This window comes from Lepisma saccharinum, chromosome 12 (genome assembly GCF_977018435.1).
Source record: "Lepisma saccharinum chromosome 12, izLepSacc3.1, whole genome shotgun sequence".
In the NCBI taxonomy this organism is placed as follows: Eukaryota; Metazoa; Arthropoda; class Insecta; order Zygentoma; family Lepismatidae; genus Lepisma; species Lepisma saccharinum.
In genome coordinates, this window is record NC_139240.1 from 31313713 (window position 1) to 31332494 (window position 18782).

The 18782-nt window shown below is 35.9% G+C and overlaps 1 protein-coding gene across 7 annotated transcripts in view; it reads left to right on the forward strand.

Moving 5' to 3' along the window:
- Nucleotides 1-18449, forward strand: part of LOC145996427 (protein arginine methyltransferase NDUFAF7, mitochondrial) — a 57804-nt gene extending 39355 nt beyond the window's left edge. For all 7 annotated transcript variants that reach the window (XM_083132895.1, XM_083132901.1, XM_083132894.1 and 4 more), the window contains exons 8-9: nt 16290-16463; nt 18231-18449. In XM_083132895.1, the coding sequence (XP_082989021.1) occupies nt 16290-16463; nt 18231-18392 (336 nt within the window). In that variant the 3' untranslated portion in view covers nt 18393-18449. The remainder of the gene's footprint in view (nt 1-16289; nt 16464-18230) is intronic.
- The last annotated feature ends 333 nt before the right edge of the window (nt 18450-18782 follow it).

Here is an 18782-nt window from a genome sequence, read left to right on the forward strand (position 1 = left end):
ATTGAAATAATGAAAGTATGGAACTCATCCAAGGAGCTGCGGTGGTCTGGTCGGTAGAGCGTCTGACAATCACACGGGAGATCCGGATTAGATTCCCGAAATTGGTTGAAATTTTTCCGGCTTCTTCCCCGCATAAATGTCCCCGATAATTCACATCTGGATTGTCTCGCTGTTCTTACCAACAAAACATTTTACAATAGTTAAGCTTCTTGTCATTTGAATAATTGTCTAGTCAACAAGGTGAGACATTTTAAAGAGAGACATTCAAACGTGCTGCGGTAAATAATACAATGGGAAGGCAGACTAGTGACTGTATTCTTGTCCACCTAGCCTTTGTCTATACATTAGCCTCTAACAACGAACCAAGAATTTTCTTTAGTTAATTCTCATTGTTCACACAAAAAAAATACATGTTCGTTGAACACTGGCGTACGTAGAGGCATGGCCGATGGTTAGAGGCACATACTTTTGGTATATAAAAAAGCAAAATTTCAGTATAAAAACAGAGTCAATTTCGGGTTCAAAAGCTGTAAATAAAATGAAATTTCGCTGTTATAGCGGTGAAAAAGTGGTATATAAAATTACATTTTGGTTTTAAAAATGTGAAAATAATCCCAAATTTGATTTAAAAACTGCACTATTACACAAAATAAACACATCCCTTCTAATAGCACATTAAATCATTACCAGAATATTAAGTTTATTCCTGTATAGAGGAGTCCATTTTTGTTTTTCAAATATTTACAGCAAAATTAATCAATTTTCCGTGAATTGCATAACACACAGGATACTTCAGACTTCAGAAAGTGTCCCGTCGGTATATAAATGGTAAATTTCGTGTTTAAGAGTCTATTTCGCATTTTGCCGGTCATTTCGCATCATTTCGTGACAAAACAGGGTAGGAAAATGCACCTCACACCTTTCAGAAACATTAAAAATTAACATTGCAATGTGTTATTTCAATTTCGTTTTCTTTTTGTCAAAAACGAAATATGCATGCCTCTACCGATGATGCTACAGCCCCTACCAAAATTTTGAGAAAATCAGAATTTTCAAATAAAAATCCGTTAAGAACTTTAAAAAATCAAAATGTGTAAATACGAAACCTCTTATAAAGTGAGTCCCGATTACCATTTTTGTCTTTGAATACAATTTTAATAGACTGAAAAGCTCCAAAAATACGAAATATTTTATTATGCATCCTGCCCTCCAAAACAAAGCCATGTGTTATCCACATTTACTATTCCGGCCCCTCCCCCCCAAAAAAACTGCGTACGCCAGAGTATTGAACATTGTTGCAACTGAAATACAAAACATTTTATTTCTCTTTTAAATCATAGTTACCCTCATATTTCACTTTCAAGAACTTGTGCTTATTTTCAAGGCATCACTCTGAAAGACGCGTGTGCTTGGAATGCTGTGCTTTTCTCCATGCTACATGGAAATAATAATTCAAATTATTATTATTATTATTATTATTATTATTATTATTAGTGGTGGTAGTAGTAGTAGTAGTAGTAGTAGTAGTAGTAGATGTAGTAATAGTAATAGTATTGTCCCAGATCTCTGACTGTGGTAAATTGGCCATTTAAATTATTTTTTCACAGCATTTTTCATAATATTTCACAAGCTCAAGGGGGGGGTTTAAACCCCGTAACCCCCCCCCTTGCGTACGCCACTGTACTGTACTGAAGCAGAAATCCCATTGATAATGTAAGGAAATATGACACTTTATTTTGTTCGATTCAATTGTTTCACTTATATGCAAGAGTTAAGTTGTTTGGTGTACAGAGAAGAGAGAAGTAGCTTTATGCATTGAGAAATGAGTCTGCACTCATGGTTCTTGCAAGCAGAGGGTTCCAAACCTCAGTGGAAATATCAACATATAATACCGAGAATGCATAAGGAGACTGATAAATTAGAAATTGTATTTCTTAATCAATCACTCTTCACTCTTATTTCATTTAGTCGTAACTTTAAAAATAATCAAGTATTTTATTTTAAACTTACTGCGTATGACAAAATTCCGCAATCCTTCCCTAGCTTGTGAATTGTAATAATTTTCCAAATTCACTATTTTGCAGTTTGAATTCAAATGATCATAGAGAATAGAGAAATTAAGTCAATTTCATAGAAGATAATATTGGTACTTAACAAATCTATACCTGGATCTGTATTAGTTTATTATTTCCATTGCAAAAACATCGATTTAGTTTAGTTTGTAATTGTCAGGGAAAAATGTAAATTTTGTCCTGGAAAACCTGGAAAAGTCAGGGAATTTCATTTTTGCTTGTTTGTAGCCACCCTGAGAATGTTTTATGAAGTTCAAGTTCTGGATGAAGCATGGATGTGCTTTTGTGTTTTTCTCATCTTATTCCTTGGGGAAAATTCAGGGTCGGGTACCCTATCCTACACCCTCAAATTTTCAATATTTTTTTTCTTTATGAAAATTATGTGATCCAAATTGTGAATAAAAAAACTTGGAGCACAGAAAGAAGTATTTACGACTGTACAGCCATTTAAAGTTGAGATTTTGTCGTTTGAAATTGTTAAGTCCAAATTTCCCACCGATTCCGGGCTCCGCCCCTAGGCTAATTGACTTACTGCCCCCTACCGCTACCACGGCCCCGCCTTTATCTATAGAGTCCCTTTTAAAGGCATGTTAGAAATTGGCCGGAGTCACCTGCCCCCAACACTATTTCTCACTGTTTTCGGCATTGACACATGAAGATACCAAAAGTGAAGGCTAAAATTAAACCTAAGAAGGTAACTTACCTCTTTTTACCAAGGCCAGGTAAGTTAAATTTGTAAGTCCAAAAATGAAGTAAATCCTACGTTGAAAGTCCTTGTTGTCCTTTTCCACAGAATACCACCCTCCACTCCCTTCCGATCATAAAAATAAGAAGTTGCAAATTATCCCATCCCACAAGTCATTTAGAAAAAGCAACCCTTCCCTTTAAGGCCTGCAGTTGCCAAAAAGAAATAATTAATTCCAATTTCTGAAGTCGCATAAATGAAATCCAATGTCTGAAATGTCCAATCCGCCAATATATCACACAAATAACATATCACAATCGCAAATGTTCCCATTGCACAAGTCAATCATAAGAAGAAAAAGAAAAAAATCAGACGTGTGCCTGTGACATGAATCCATCATCCGCCATGATAGAAATTTTGAAAAACCTTTTTGACGTTACGCAAGGAATTTTAATTTTATAAAAAACATAACTTTTGTTGCACGTAGATCTAAAAAATTAACTTCCGCGCTATTAGCAAACACTGTTTGTTATGAGGAACTAAATATTTTCACGAAAATATTTGAAATGTGCCTGAAATCGAGGGTGTAGAAAGGGATACCAGAGCCAAAATTCATAGCAGCAAAGTGGTTAGCACCAGAGATGGCCATTTGACTTCGGCCTCGCGAGGCCCCGGCCTCCGAGTAGAAGGTTGACCTTACACGGCCTCAGCCTCCGAACTCCATCTCAGCGTCCAGCCTCACACAGCCTCGACCTCTGACCTCCAACTCGGCCTCAGCCTTGCAAGGCTGCTTGAGACTGAGACCCAGAGTCTGGACATCTCTGGTTAGCACAGCATGCTACAATACCACGGGTTCCTACTTCCGAATCCCAACTTGGGCATAGCTGTTTTTTGTGACAGTGTCATCATAAGTTTCATCATATCATCACTCATCTTCATCAATCTGATTAGCCAGAAGTGGAGGAAAAGCTGCAAAGTTAAATACCTGGTGGAGATATCTTGTGGTTCAGAATTCACTTTCTGTAGATCCAATCCCAATTAGCCTATATCCTCGATGGAATAGCAGTAATACTATCTTGCCAGCCTCTGTGGCAGAGTGGTTAGCACAGCACTCTACTATGCCGTGGATCCTGGCTTCGAATTCCAACCTGGGCTTGGATGTTCTTTGTGAGTGTCCCTTCATCAATTTCATCATCATCATTGCTCATCCATTTTCCACGATTAGCCAGAAGTGGCAGAAAAGCAAAGTAAAATGAATCAAATCAATCAATCAATCAGAGCTTCCTTTAAGTCCATTTTATATTCAGATAGGCTAATTGGGACCGAATCTACACTGCAATTTAAACTTTGTTCCGAATCACTTGAGAATCCTTGAAGGCTCTTTCTGTCCCCACCCCAATTTCTCAAGAGGTGTATGTTGTGTATATGAAATATTGTTTACATTCATCTTCGTCCTCAAAATTTATTACTGTCCACAAGTATTGCGTTTACGTACATCAATCATAGATCTAAAATATAACACTTAGGTTTTTGTTATTACATTTGTACCAGTTTTTAACATGAGGTACCCAGACTGACACTTTAGATACTGTATCTATTAGAAGTTTTTCATATGTGAGCATAAGTCTAGTGGAGAAGTGCCTTGAGGGAGGCAAATAAGCCTGGAAGGGGAAAAAAATACATCTGCTGACCTTCGTGGCTAAGTGGTTAGCACAGCCAAAATTAAATAGAGACCTTAATAGGCTATAATGATTGGAATGTCTAGAGTTATTCCAAAAATTGATATAAAAATGTAATTATTGATAATATTTTCATAAATGTAATACATCCATGGATATAGTTAAAATTGGAATATGTGTGTGTGTATTGGTAAAGCTGTTCAGTTAGGAACAAAAGCAATGCTAAATAACAGAAATCAAAATTTATATATATATATAAAAATGTGAATATCCTAAAATATTGGTAACTACTTGAGTTGTAAAAATGCCGGCTTTTTTTTAAAAAAAAACTGAAAATTTGGCTTTTTACCAGTTACAGCTAACCTATTTCACTTGAAGTTACTGTTATGAGTTTACACGTTTGTAGTGACATATTTTACAACTAACTAAAAAAATTTACATGATGTAGCAGATAAGAGACAGATATTGGCCAATCCCAGTGGACACATATTGCATAGTGGTTCAGATACAATTTTAACCCTAGCTTACCAAGGGGCTGCTTGCAGGCCCAGAAACTCTATTTTTTAGATTTTTCAACTGTTTGAAAATAAATTATTACATTGTTCCCTTGGATTTTCCAATATTTCTTATTATGTACTTTTGTTCATATAAGCATAAATGTAATGTAATTAGAAGGCAAAATGCACTTGGTGGGCATATCAGGTGCCATCTTTGAATGCGTCTCATTCAAGACACTCATGCCAGTGACAGTGTACATTTGGTTGGTAATGATGGTAATTATTATATTTAATAAACAACTGCACTTTTACAAACAAAAAAGCATTAATAAAAAATTATTATGGATTTTGTGAGTTTTAGTGAATGATAAAATATACAAAGGCTGTCGCAGAGAAGGTGAGACTAATTCCTGTATAGGAAAACAGCGACCTCCATTGGCTAGCAAATGTACTAGGATGAAAATTTAGTTCATTAGCTGCCAATTGAGACCAAAATGAGTGCAATAGGTTAAAAAGTCGTGACTGCGTAGCAGTTAAAAGACAATCATGTACATGGACCCCTCCAAGAATCATTAAAATCAAACAAAAAAATTACAATCCACAAAATTTTTATTCAGAATCAGCCATATCGAGTAGACTTACATCTTTTTCAAAATAGGCACCATTGACAGCTAAGCAAGCTTCAATATGCTCCTGCCACTTTGTGAATCTCTTTGAAAATTCGTCATCAGGTAGCAAACTGAAGAAAACTTGCGCTGCGGTGATCACTTCTTTGTTCGTCATGAAATGACGACCACGTAAAGCAGCCTTTAAAAGTGGAAATAGCCAAAAGTTGCAGGTTGTAAGGTCCAGGCTGCATGCGGGAAAATTTCTATTTTTATCTTCGTCACGTAATCCTGAAAAGCCCACGCGGTATGCGGGCATGCGTTATCGTGGTGCAATATGAAGGAGTTGTTCAAATGCGGCCTCTTTTTTGCTACGTGCTGGCACAGAGTCTCAATGACTCCTTGGTAATACTGTGGCTCTACTCAGTCTGTCTTGATCGGCATATGCCTGTTGAAACATTGCATATGTTTCTGCAGCACTTTTCCCTAAACGCCAACAAAATTTTATGGCATGTCCCTGTTCATCTTGAATACTCATCGCGAAAAGCAATGTTATACACAAAAACCTGGAGGGGTAAACGAAACTCGTTCTATGTAAATCAACACAGCTGCTCACTAACGTGGTTTCGCAACATGTGATAACTTGCTACGGAAACACAATGAGTCATCCTACACGATGCGACTAGTGCCGAAACCATAGGCAGTGTTGCCAAGCCAGGAAAAAATCTGTCTCACCTTCTCTTCGACAGCCTTTGTATGTGAGACACTCATGCAATAATTGGTTGTAATTTTTGTAATTATTATAATTAATAAATAACTGCACATATATAATCAGCAAGGGAAGCAGTGATCCAGTAGTAAAATGGTTTCTTGAATTTTAGTGCTAAAAAAAAGTGTGGGTCTGTGTTTCTTGTAAGGCAGGGGTTAAAGCTGATGAGCACATCTGACCATGAAATGGACTTAAAACAAGCTTTTACATGTTTGTATCTCAATTTAAATGTTGATGTCATAAAATATGAAACAAATGGTAATACAGCAAAATATTCGATGTTTTGGGACAATTAAAAATCTTTACTGTTCACAACACATATGCAGAAGTGTACGTATTACATGAATATGTGTGTATATCCTGTTTAATGGAGCTTTGAGACGGAAGCGACATGACATGTAGCTTTTGGAAGCCAACCCTTAGAAGTAAATGCAACCTTTCGAACCAAAGCAAGATAAACTGCAAATGTCACTTGGCCTGTACCGTTTTCTCAGGGAACTTTCAGACCAAAGTGACATGTGTCACTTGGGAGCAGGCCCCCAGTAATCCACTTAACCTTTTGAACCGAAGTGCGACAACGAACTAAACATATCTCTTGCATGTTGTTCGGTCTATACTGTTTTCTCAATGGTGTGCATTGTGCCGCTTCAGTCTGTTGTTCTTGCATGATAGATAGATAGATGTATTTCCTGTAAGAACCATACATGTAACACTAATTACAAGATTGGTATAGGAAACGTCATATAACATTACAATGTTTTATATACGTGTTATTCATTACTAATACAAAAAGTAGATAACAATTGATAATTAATCAAATTTGATTTGAAAAAAATCCACAACCGAATAAAAACAATGATATATAAGCATACTTTTAAGTTGATTTTTAAATATGTTCAGTGGACAGTCTTTCAATTTCTTAGGCAAATGGTTGTACAATTTATATCCATGAAAGTAAACACTCTTATTAAAATTAGATGTCCTGTGGCTTTCATAATGAATGTCATCTTTCTTCCTCGTTCCATACGAATGTACGCTACTATTTGTTTTAAGATTGAAAATATTTTTCTTCAGAAATATTAATGCTTCATATATATACAAACATGGTAATGGTAAAATCTTTAGGCTTCTAAACACCTGCCTACACGATTCACGATAATTGGCACCGATTACACTGTTCGGCAAAATTAAATTTTTTGTCGCTCCCATGAACCAAATTAGGTGATTCTTATAGATTTCGAGCTCCTGAGTTCGAATCCGCAACCCGTTTTTCTCCAAGACGTACCATTTTTGAGGGAGGGGGTGGGGGTGGGTTTCAATTACCACGCAAAGGTGCTATTCTCCCCCCATATAAAATTGCATGCTATCATCAGAATTTCAATATAAAACAAGCAGATACAACTACATAAAGAGTAAAAGTTCAACATTTGCATGTCAATTGGTGTTCCTGCTCCTCTTGTAATTTGTACAGGGTGTCTCGCATGTCGCATTCCAACAGAAGTCGGCCAACATATTCACACTCCATTTCCCACTGTAGCGCCTCTCCATGGTAGCTATTTGCTGATGAAACCTTTCACCGTGTCCATCGGAGACCTCACCCAAGCTGTACTGTTGAGGGAAGAAGTCCAAGTGACAATGCAGGAAAGGTAACTTGAGGGACATATTAAATCCCATGGTACGAAATGAAGTAATTAACCTGCCCACAATGTCTTTGTAATTAGGTGACTTATGATTCCCGAGATAATTCTTCAGTGATGTAGTCAAATTTCAGTTGTTCCATAAGCGACGGAATGTCACTGCAATACACCAAATCACCATCCTTTGTAAAATTAGGAACTAGGCTCACCTCTCTTTTTCTGTACATCGATATATTCACATCTCGGTCGAGTAGATTCCATTGTTGAAGTCGTGATGCAAGCAACAGGGCCTTGGTCTTCGGAAGGTTTAAGTCTCTGATCAGATCATTCAGTTCTTCCTGACTTATCACATGTGGTTCCTTAGTGTCAGACACTGGGGCGTAATTGGGATCTGAATGCGTACTCGAAGATTGTGCAACATCCTGACAAGTCGCAGGTTCTTCGTCGGATGAAACACTGCTCAGTGTGTACGAGTCTGGTGGTACGGGTACAGGCAGAACAACATCATGTGGGAGAGGTCTCCTCGCGGAATCCAAGTCAGGATACTGTATTTTATGCTTCGTGCCTTTTCAGAAACCTGTAATATTGGTCAGGCAGAAATAACAGTCTGCAACATGATCCCGGGGCTCGCGCCAAACCATAGGTACGGCGAATGGTATCGATTTATGTGTACCTTTCAACCATCCTTTTAGAGAATGCGCACACGAGTTACAACTTTGTTTGGGAGCCCAATCGCGATCCTGGTCGCCGACTTTACACCCAAAGTACAGGTGGTACGCTGTCTTTAGGAACGGTGACAATGCCCTACTTTGCTCCTTGAAGAACACTTCCCCACATATGTAGCAGAATGAATCTACCGAGTTTTTGCAAGTTCGTGGCATGTTGGTTTAACACAAATGTCAATATTTCACGCAGAAATATTTTTCCTTAACGATATAAACAGACACAGAGTAACGCGACTCTCTTACACCACGATCACCTCGGAAGTAAAATATCTGCTTCATGGGACAACGAGGTGGATGTCTTGGCACCTTTTTCCAGCCACATCCTGTTTGTCGTCTAGACAAGGAGGTGCCAACGAATGACCACAAGTTGATTACGAATCCTTTTACCTTGAAGGAAGCCGAGGTGACAGTGTAGGAAGAGTGTAACGAAAATAAAACGTTGAACTCCAATGTATACAAATAAGCCTGTCACACATAGTTAAAAATTGTAAGATACCATTCATTTTAGAGCCAGTCACTTATGGCTCATGGGACATCGTGAAAATATTTCTTCCAGTAGTAATGTTAAAATGCAATATTATTCACATTTTTGTTTTGACATTTATCTGGAATTCTCATAAAAATGTGTGTTGTGGCAGAATTAACTGTTTTTTTGGAGTGGGTGGGGTGTATTTGGAATTTTCTTCTATTTCGGGGGGGGGGGGCTTGTAGGGGCAGGGGAAAGAATGTTCCTAGGATATAGTAACAATTCTTGGATTGAGGTAAAAATACACAATTACGCATTCCAAGCATAAAAAATACAATTTCATTACAAAAATACAATTTTTCGGTATTTTTTTTATGGAAAATGCCCCCTAAAAAAAACCTTACGTGCTGGAACTTTTTCAATGCGATATTCGTAATCAGCGACTCGAAATCTATAAGGTACACCCTTTCATCCTCGTGGGAGGATTTTCATGCCGATCAGTGTTATTATTCTAACGACTCTTTTTTGTAAGATAAACAACTGTTTGGCACCAGGTGTATTTCCCCAAAACATAATTCCATATCTTAATCTTGAGTGAAAGTTTGCATGATAAGCCGTTAGAACAGTTTCTTTACTACATATTTTACTTAATACCTTAAGTCCATAACAGACTGAGCTTAGTTTGGAGAGTATTACATCAGTATGAGTATTCCATTTCATATTTTCATCAACAAGAACACCTAAAAATTTTGTATGTTGTACACAATTAATAATATCATTATTTATTTTTAGTATAGGTTTGGGACAATTTATCTTTTGTAGATTGTGGAATAGTATATAGGCAGTTTTTGATCTATTCAAAATTAGCTTATTTTCAATACACCATTGTGTCAAGTTGGTTAGTACTTTATTAGTTATAATTTCCAATTGGCACATGTCACCATGCTTAGTTATGATATTAGAGTCGTTTTCACGTTCAGAAGACACAATGGGCTCTTATGGGCAATGCTTTTCTTATGGGAAATACGAGCGCGCTGTTGTCAAATTTCTGGATTTACAAATTTAGCTTAAGTAAAATCGGTACCTGCAGTTTTGCAGGAAATTTTGTAGAGAATGCGATGGTGAACACAAAAAACTGGTAACTTGCTTATATAATTTTAGATAAATTAAAAACGCAAATTTTCTGTGAAAACAAAATTTTTACATTGTTTTCATTCCTAACGTTGAAACATGCCGTAAAATTGAAACTTTCATTATGAAAAAAAATGACATTGTTTTTTAATTGTCATAGGTGACGGTGGTACTCAGAATTTATCAATACTTTAAAGCATATTTGCATTAAAAAATATTCAAATAAAGTATGTGGAGATTTTTTATATTCGTGCAGTAGAAAATGTCGTCGCTGGCCATTTTTTGTTCTGTAATTCCAAGTAAAAACTTCCAGCGACAAAGTTGTGGAGAAAATAATGAAATTATTTTTTATAACCACTCAAAGGTTCCCAGAAATATTACTTCCATGCATTTGGAGTTTCTTTTTAACCCGAACCGCACGCGAAGTAAGGAGACGTTGTCTGGCCATCTTGAGCTGAATCACCGCAGCATTCCGGCTAATCACCACCAAGTTTTCCAGTTGTTATTTTATTTCCATTCAGTAAAAATATGAACTTCATGCAGTTTGTTATAATAGAATTGAAATTACTTAAATTTAATAATTGACAATTATTTCCAATGCTGCTGTTGTGAGCAACATTAGTGCTGTCGCAAATACACGTTGTTTTCGTTTACATTACTGTCAACATTAATGCTGAAATGAAGATCACCTTTCACATAAATTCATAGACACCATATTAACCTTTGAAAGGCTTTCCAACACGTGACAAAATATGGGGCTTCAAGATAGAAATATGACATGCCTTGCTTGAGTCATTCACGTCTTATCAGTTCACGTGGGCCATAACTCATTTGTTTGTTTGGGTTGCAACTTGAATCTAACCCATGTGCCAGGGTCCCCTTACTCCCCTCACTGTTTAGCCTTTTTCCCTCTCCCGAAAAAGTGTTTTCAGTTGTGTGAGCTCTCAGTGATTTTTACTTTTTTAAGTGATTTCTGAAGTGTCATATTCGTGCATTACACTCGCGTGTGTAGTGATCGCAATGGATCATAGTAAAAAGGGTAACTGTAAAGTTCACAGTATAATATTAATGTTAATAATTACATATAATTATCATTATATATACAAAATATGTAACACCTTCATTGTGAAGGAAGGTCATCATTTCCCAGCGACATGAGCTAGCGCTGTATTGGCAACACTGTGCGGTTTCTCCATAAGCCCCGTTGTCTCTTCTGAACGTGAAAACGACTCTAGTATCGTCAGCAAAGAGAATTATGTTGGAGTCGTTAATATTAGCTGGAAGATCATTAATAAAGATAAGAAAAAGTAAGGGTCCCAAAATGGAACCTTGGGGTACACCATGTTTTAGAGGCAAAACATTTGAATGATAATGACTAGCATTATGAGTAACTTCAACATACTGCATTCTTTTTGATAGATATGATTTAAACCAATCATTGGCTGTGCCTCTAATCCCATACTTATATAATTTCTCAATTAGCATTTTATGGTTAACACAGTCAAAAGCTTTTGAAAGGTCACAGAAAATATTTACAGTATTTAATTTTGAATCCATTGAATGTAAAATGTTAGAAATAAATTCATAAAGTGCAGTTTCTGTAGATTTATTTTCTATGAATCCATGCTGACTAGACGTAATTATATTAAATTTTGTAAGAAAGTCTTTCAATCTTTTATGCATTAGTCCTTCTAGGATTTTATCTAGCCATGATAATAGAGATATTGGTCTATAATTATCAATACTTGAGGTGTCGCCCTTTTTATAAATAGGTATAACTCTTGATAATTTTAGCTTGTCTGGGAAAACTCCAGCTCTAAAAGATTCATTACATAAAAAGGTAAGCACTTTTAAGATATTGGGGGAACATTTTTTAATTATAGCATCTGGTATCCCATCATAACCTGCACTTTTCTTCCTCATGCGGGCATTTATGAGAGAATCAAGTTCGTGTTCAGTTACGAGATATATGAACATAGAGTGATTATTAGTTTTAATTCCTTGATATCTTTTTTTATGTGCAGGGAGTTGTTGGATTAATTTATCAATTTGATTTATAAAGAAGGAATTGAAGTTTTCAGCTATATTTTTGGGTTGAGTTATTTCTTCATTTGCCACTAGTATTTTATTAATTCCAGGTTTATCATGTATCGTTCCAGATTCTTGTTTAATAATATTCCACATAGCTCTACTTTTATTTTTTGAGGTGGCAATTAATTTATCATATTCATATTTCTTAGCAGCAGCAATTACCTGTTTGTAAGTTTTCTTATAGGATCTAAAATACTCTTTAAAATAAGGGTCGGCATTTACTTTACTAAGTCTGTACAACATTTTTTTTCTTTTCACATGATATTCTAATTCCTTGCGTAATCCATTTTTTAATTGGAGATTGCTTATTTCTATATGGTTTGGCAGGAAAGGCTAATTCAAAGTTGTACTGGAATATCTTTATAAAGGCATTAAATATGTCGTTGACAGATTGAGCTCTGTACACATCTTCCCACGTTTCAGATTTTAAGAGTTGGTTAAAATAATTAATATGTTCCATACTAAAATTTCTTTTATTGGTATATATTGCATCCTTATTGATTTTATTTTTGTGAGTTTTTAAGTTAAGATTATTAATTTCAAGTTTCTGATACGAATGGTCAGACAGTCCAGCTTCACCTATACTTGATATGCAATCACTTTTAGTAATATTAGTAATTATTTGATCTATACATGTTTGAGAAGTAATTGTAATCATAGTTGGTTTGTCAATTATAGCATTTAAATTGAATTGTTTTAATAAGTTATTCATTTTTTTAGTATGGGTATGCTTAACTAAAAAATCAATATTTAAATCTCCACATATAATTAATTTATGATTCTTTTTTGTCAGATAATCCATTACTTTTATAAAATTATGAAAAAAGACATTAATATTGCTGTCCGGAGTTCTATAAATTACTAATACTGATAGTTGAAGAGAATCAATTACAATACCACAACATTCAAAATCTTTTTCTTGATGATAGTGATCAACTTTAAGTTCATCCGTAGCCATTTCGTTTTTTACAAAAATACATGTACCTCCCCTATTATATTTAGATCTACAAAAGCTTGCAGCCATTTTATAACCAGGCAGGTGTGCACTCTTCATTTCTACATAGTACATATACCAATGCTCGGACAAACAAAGAATATAACATTTTTCATTATCTATTACAGTTTCCAATTCAATAATTTTCCCATCTAAGCCTTGAATATTTTGGTGTAGCAAGCTTAGGACATTATTTTTGGAATTTATTTCATTACTTGCTTGTTTGAATCGCTTATTGATATTCATTTCACTATTTCCATCATCAACTGCTTATTGTCCATTAATATCTATGTGATGTGATATTGTCAGCATTAGATTTATACGATTGTTTCATCAAGCTAGGCCAGGTTTTATTACATAACCTGGCTAGATCTAGTCGTTTCCCTGTTGTGATAAAATATCAGGTAATGCTATGCTTTCCTTCCTATTATACACATTTCTATTCATTATACTCAGTATTACCTCACTAATTTCTTTACTTAACCTATTTTTTCCAGTCCAATTTAAATGTTGACCATGTCTTGTATGCTCTAGCCTATTAAATTTACTTACATCTACGACTGATACATTTTTAAAATGCTTACAGATGGTCCTGTATTTCTCATTTACTCGACTTATTTCATAATTAACTACAGACCATTCAGGTAAATCTAATCTGTATGGTAAGTTGACCACTACTACATTTGTGTGGGTTAGCTTTGCCAGATTTTTTTGGAGAGTTTTTGTAGCATCATCTCCTAAATTCTTTGAGACATCATTGCTCCCCCCAATTATCACTGTAAAGTCATTCGAGTTCATTCCTCTACTTGATTGGTCAATGTTTTCCATAACCTGATTTAGGTTTGCCCCTGATTTTACCATTCCAGTCACATGCATGTCCTTTAGATTGTCCTTGATTATACCTGCTAAGTTTTTTCCATGACTATCACTAATTAGGTTCACTTTACCACTAGATTTTTTGCCATTCACTGCAAATCTAGACCGTGATGAAGGATTTTTAGATATTCTATTTATCAAAGGCACATGATCACTTTTTGAAATATCTAATTTATTTTCTTCCACTTCCAAGAGATCAAAGAGGTTATTTGAAGTAAAGTCCTTTTTTGTTTCTAGGTTTTTGAGTCTATTTGCCCTCCCTTGAACAACTTTGCTCCAAGTAAACTCATTTGCGTTATTACTTTTGTTTGCATGTCCAGTGTCCTCATGGTTTAATAGCTTGATTTTGAGTTCACTATTTTCAGCCTTCATATTTTCCAAGTCTTCTGTTAAAAGTTCCACTATTTTCTTGAGATTGACAATTTCATCTTTAATCTTACCTGGAGGAATTTGATTTACATTAAGGCCTCCTGTTGGATCCGAAATATATGGGTCTGATTCAGTCACCAAAATGGCGGTACATTTTTCACAAATCCAATCATTCATTGGAACGTTGTCTTCCTTAATATCACAACACTTGTCAAAGTGATACCATGAATCACAAACATCACATAATATGCCATTCTTAACTACTTTTAGACATTTATAACATTTGAAATCATTTACAAATTTAACTTGTTTACGGAACGATTCTGTTGCACCACTCTGACCACCCGCCATCTTCACTTCAATGCATGGTGAATGTTTTGCTTTTTACTGAAGGAGACGTGTCGCTTGTCATCTGACTTCAGTCAGAAAGCTCCTTCAATGGCACGCATCATGTTGTCTCGGTCTTGTTTGTGCATGTGTGGTGAATACTTGCTTATAGTGTTGTTTCAGTCTGAATGTTCTCTATACTTAACCAGATTGTTAGCTACTTCATCAGAGATTAAGATTTAATTTAGCCTGTAAATCACAGAGAACTTGCAAGGACTGTTGTTGGAAAAAGGCCGGCTTTTTGATAGAAGGTTCCTTTTATGATCATGACTGGGCCTCTGGAGTGAAATAAAGTAATTTTGTTGCCTTGTAATAAGAAGGGGTCTGAGGTTCAATCCTTAGTGGAGGCAGACTGATTCGGATATCATATCAAACTGTATTTCCAGTCTAGATATCTTAAATAGATTTTTTCCCATTTGCAGCCAATCTATTTGCTTCTGCTTCAGTTTTAGTGCCAGTGATTTTCAACCTCCGGGCTGCAGTAGGTCTGTTGCACCTAGGGGTTGACAACTAATTTAAATCTAATTTTATATTTGATAGCAAGTCTATACATAATTGAACTATGATTATTCTATAGTTGATATATTAATATTAATTAAGAGTGCATATTAATTTCCATATAAACTTTAAAGATCAGAAATGTATTTAGGAGTAAAATTGTTGGAATCAGGGCATCGACTTGTAAAAAATAAATTTACTGGGCTGTGGTCTCACAAAGGTTGAAAACCACTGCAACAAGCAGCCAAAATACATCACTAATTGCTCCGTGGCTTGGTTTAGACTGCAGACTAACGAGGCTCTGGCGACTGGCCCTATGGCCAGTATAATTCTGTGTTTTGTCCTTATTTGTGCTGAGTGCCCTTTTTAGCCTCAGCTTTTAACCAATGTAAGGAACTTTTAGTTTTCAGACATGCTTTTATTTTTGTTATGATAAGGGGCTGGACCCCATATAGTGTGACGGGTGCAAAATAGCCTGTGCTGACGCACCAAAAAAAAATGTTAATTCAAATTCAAAATTATCGAATTGTTTTGCACTGTTTGATATTTTCTCTCTTTATATTTTTTTTTATTCACTATTTGATGCCACAAACAGCATGTTCCTTATTGCAAGTGGTGATATTTCACAAACAAACTTCTCTGTAGCATCATCATACTTAATAGACTTGAAAGAAGAAATTGGTATGATGCATTGCATTCTGTGTTGAATCAAACCCAAAATGATTAATAATGTGAATGAGTTTGCAAAACATCATCACTTGCAACAAGAACAAATCTGCAATCTTGAATATGTTGCCTGCTCTTGTAGGCTTTCCGGAATCATCAGCTTCATGATCCCCTGAAGGATCCAGGCACTGCCGACTTAACGGCCGATGTTGACTTCTCTTATTTACGTGAGTTGGTGAAAGACAGGCTGCTAACCTTTGGACCAGTCAACCAGAGAGACTTCTTCAGAGCCATAGGAATCGATATTAGATTAGAGGTACGAATTCACATTATGAGGATATTATTCTCTATTCAGAAATGACTTGAAACATGTGAGAAAATTACCCTTAAAATTATTAAAAATGACATTAATTTTTAAAAATAATGTGTAAAGTTACTTTAGGCATTAAAGTGTAAGCTTGGTACTTTTGAAAGTGGTTAAAAAATGTATAACACAACTCTATGTTTAGTTCCTGAAACTGAACCAGTGAAAAAACAGTGGCAGTAAAAAACTTCTTATGTCACATAATGGCAACAGACTTGTTAAGAACAATACTATAAAAAAACACTTTTAAGAGTTTGTTCAAACTTTTGATTCCATCTCGGAATCATCAGGGCTGGTCAAGAGACTGCGAAGGGAATGTGGTTAAGGTTCCGCTGGTGATACTTTCTGTGTCTGCCGGAAGATGTCCTTGCAGTGTTGGTAAGTTCTTCTTTGTTGAGATTGATGGCTGAGGGAGATAGGTTTTTAAGTTTCAAAACTTTCTCACGCTATAAAAACAGAAGTATGGTCCACGTGTTTACTTCCTTAACATCGAAGACTAAAGAAAACCGCCGCCACAAACGTGGGTGGGGATAAATAGCGGGCAAGTTGTTTTCGTCCAATGACACTCAACGTTCAGCCATTGGGCGCAGCTGTCATTCTGCTCGTCTACTCCACGTGGAGTCTCAGTCACATGACTGCGGATACGCTGTTGCCGTACTGTGCAACCGTGGAAAGGTGGTTGTGAGCAGAGGGACAAGGTGGCGTAGAGTAGATGTGTGGCAACACTGTGCGGTGAATTTGATTGTTGTAGCTGGTGGGCATGCTCCGTCGACTTCAAACCCAGCCGGTCTTTAACGCAGCTAGCACGTCGACTATACAATGTAGCATTCAAACCTGGAAAATCCATAGGCCAAAGCTTAGCAGGCTTCAAAACTTACAAGGATCCTTTAATGAACTCTGGTATCTACAGTATTAAATGTGAATGCAACATGTAAACAAAGTCGTAAATAAATAAATAAATAAATAAATACAGGACAATGAAAAAGACCTATCAAAGACAGATTCACAGATCTCACAGGATAAATATGCAGGAAAGAAAGTTCTAGATTGACCAAACACGTAATAGAAACCAACCACTAATTACCTAAAGATTGTGTTTTCTTTTTGGCACAGGCTAAAGGTAAAATATAACTGGGTGTTAAGGAAGGTGTGCACATGATTTAAAAAACAAACAATCTCAATGAAAATTTATGTGGAAATCTTTATTTATCATGCGATAACACGGTCAAACTTAAAAACCCATCTCCCTCAGCCATTAATCTCAACAAACAAGAACTTACCAACATGGCAAAACTGCAATGACACCTTCCGGCACATACAGAAATTAGCGCCAGCAGAACTTCAACCATGTCCCCCTTCACCGTCTCTCGACCAGCCGTGATGATGATTCCGAGATGGAATCAAAAGCTTTGACAAACTCTTAAATATTTTTGTGTTGTTTTTAACAAGGGGTATTTTATGTTATCACATAATCATATTATATCATAATTATATGTCCCTGGTTTTCGCATACCTTAGGGAGATTCCACACCAGAAAGACAAATGACAGGTGTTGTGTGTCTTGTGAGAAATTTACCTGTTGAATGCAAGATTGTGCCACCTGTCATGCTGCCAGGGTGTGAAGTGTTGCTTGGTTTGTTCCCAAGTGACATGTGTCGCTTGCCACTTCTTTATGATATCTGTTAAACTGCTGACACCTAATGTTCTCTTTGTTTTCAGGTTCTGCTAAGAAGTGCCGATGAAAAGACCAAGGCGAATTTGCTGTCAGGTTACCACATGCTTACTGACGGAGACAAAATGGGAAATTCATTTAAATTCTTTGCAATGTTTCCAAACGTTCTCAGAGAACACTTGCAAAAGTTTCCCGTGGCTGGCTTTTAATGTAGTTGTTTGTTAGAATTTTGTTTATATTATTTGTTATAAAATAAAATAAAATATACTTTATACTATTTGTGTATTGGTTTTATAGGCTTAATTGAGAGCAGACTGGTTGTTGAGATACTTTTCTACCTTATGAAGTTTAAAAGATTTATATTTTGGTTATTGCAGGTTCAAACCCTACAGCTAGCTTCCATAAAAAAGGTTTTCCACGGTTTTCCGTGACCAATTTCTGGCAATTACTTGTATGATATTTGTAGGGACATTGAATTTTTGCGATGCGCGAAATGTGAAAAAAAGATGCAATTTTGAACATTCGGCATGTAACTACACCCCGAATGATGAAATATGCATGAGTTTTATTTGCGAAGTAATGCAAAATGTGTGCTTTTC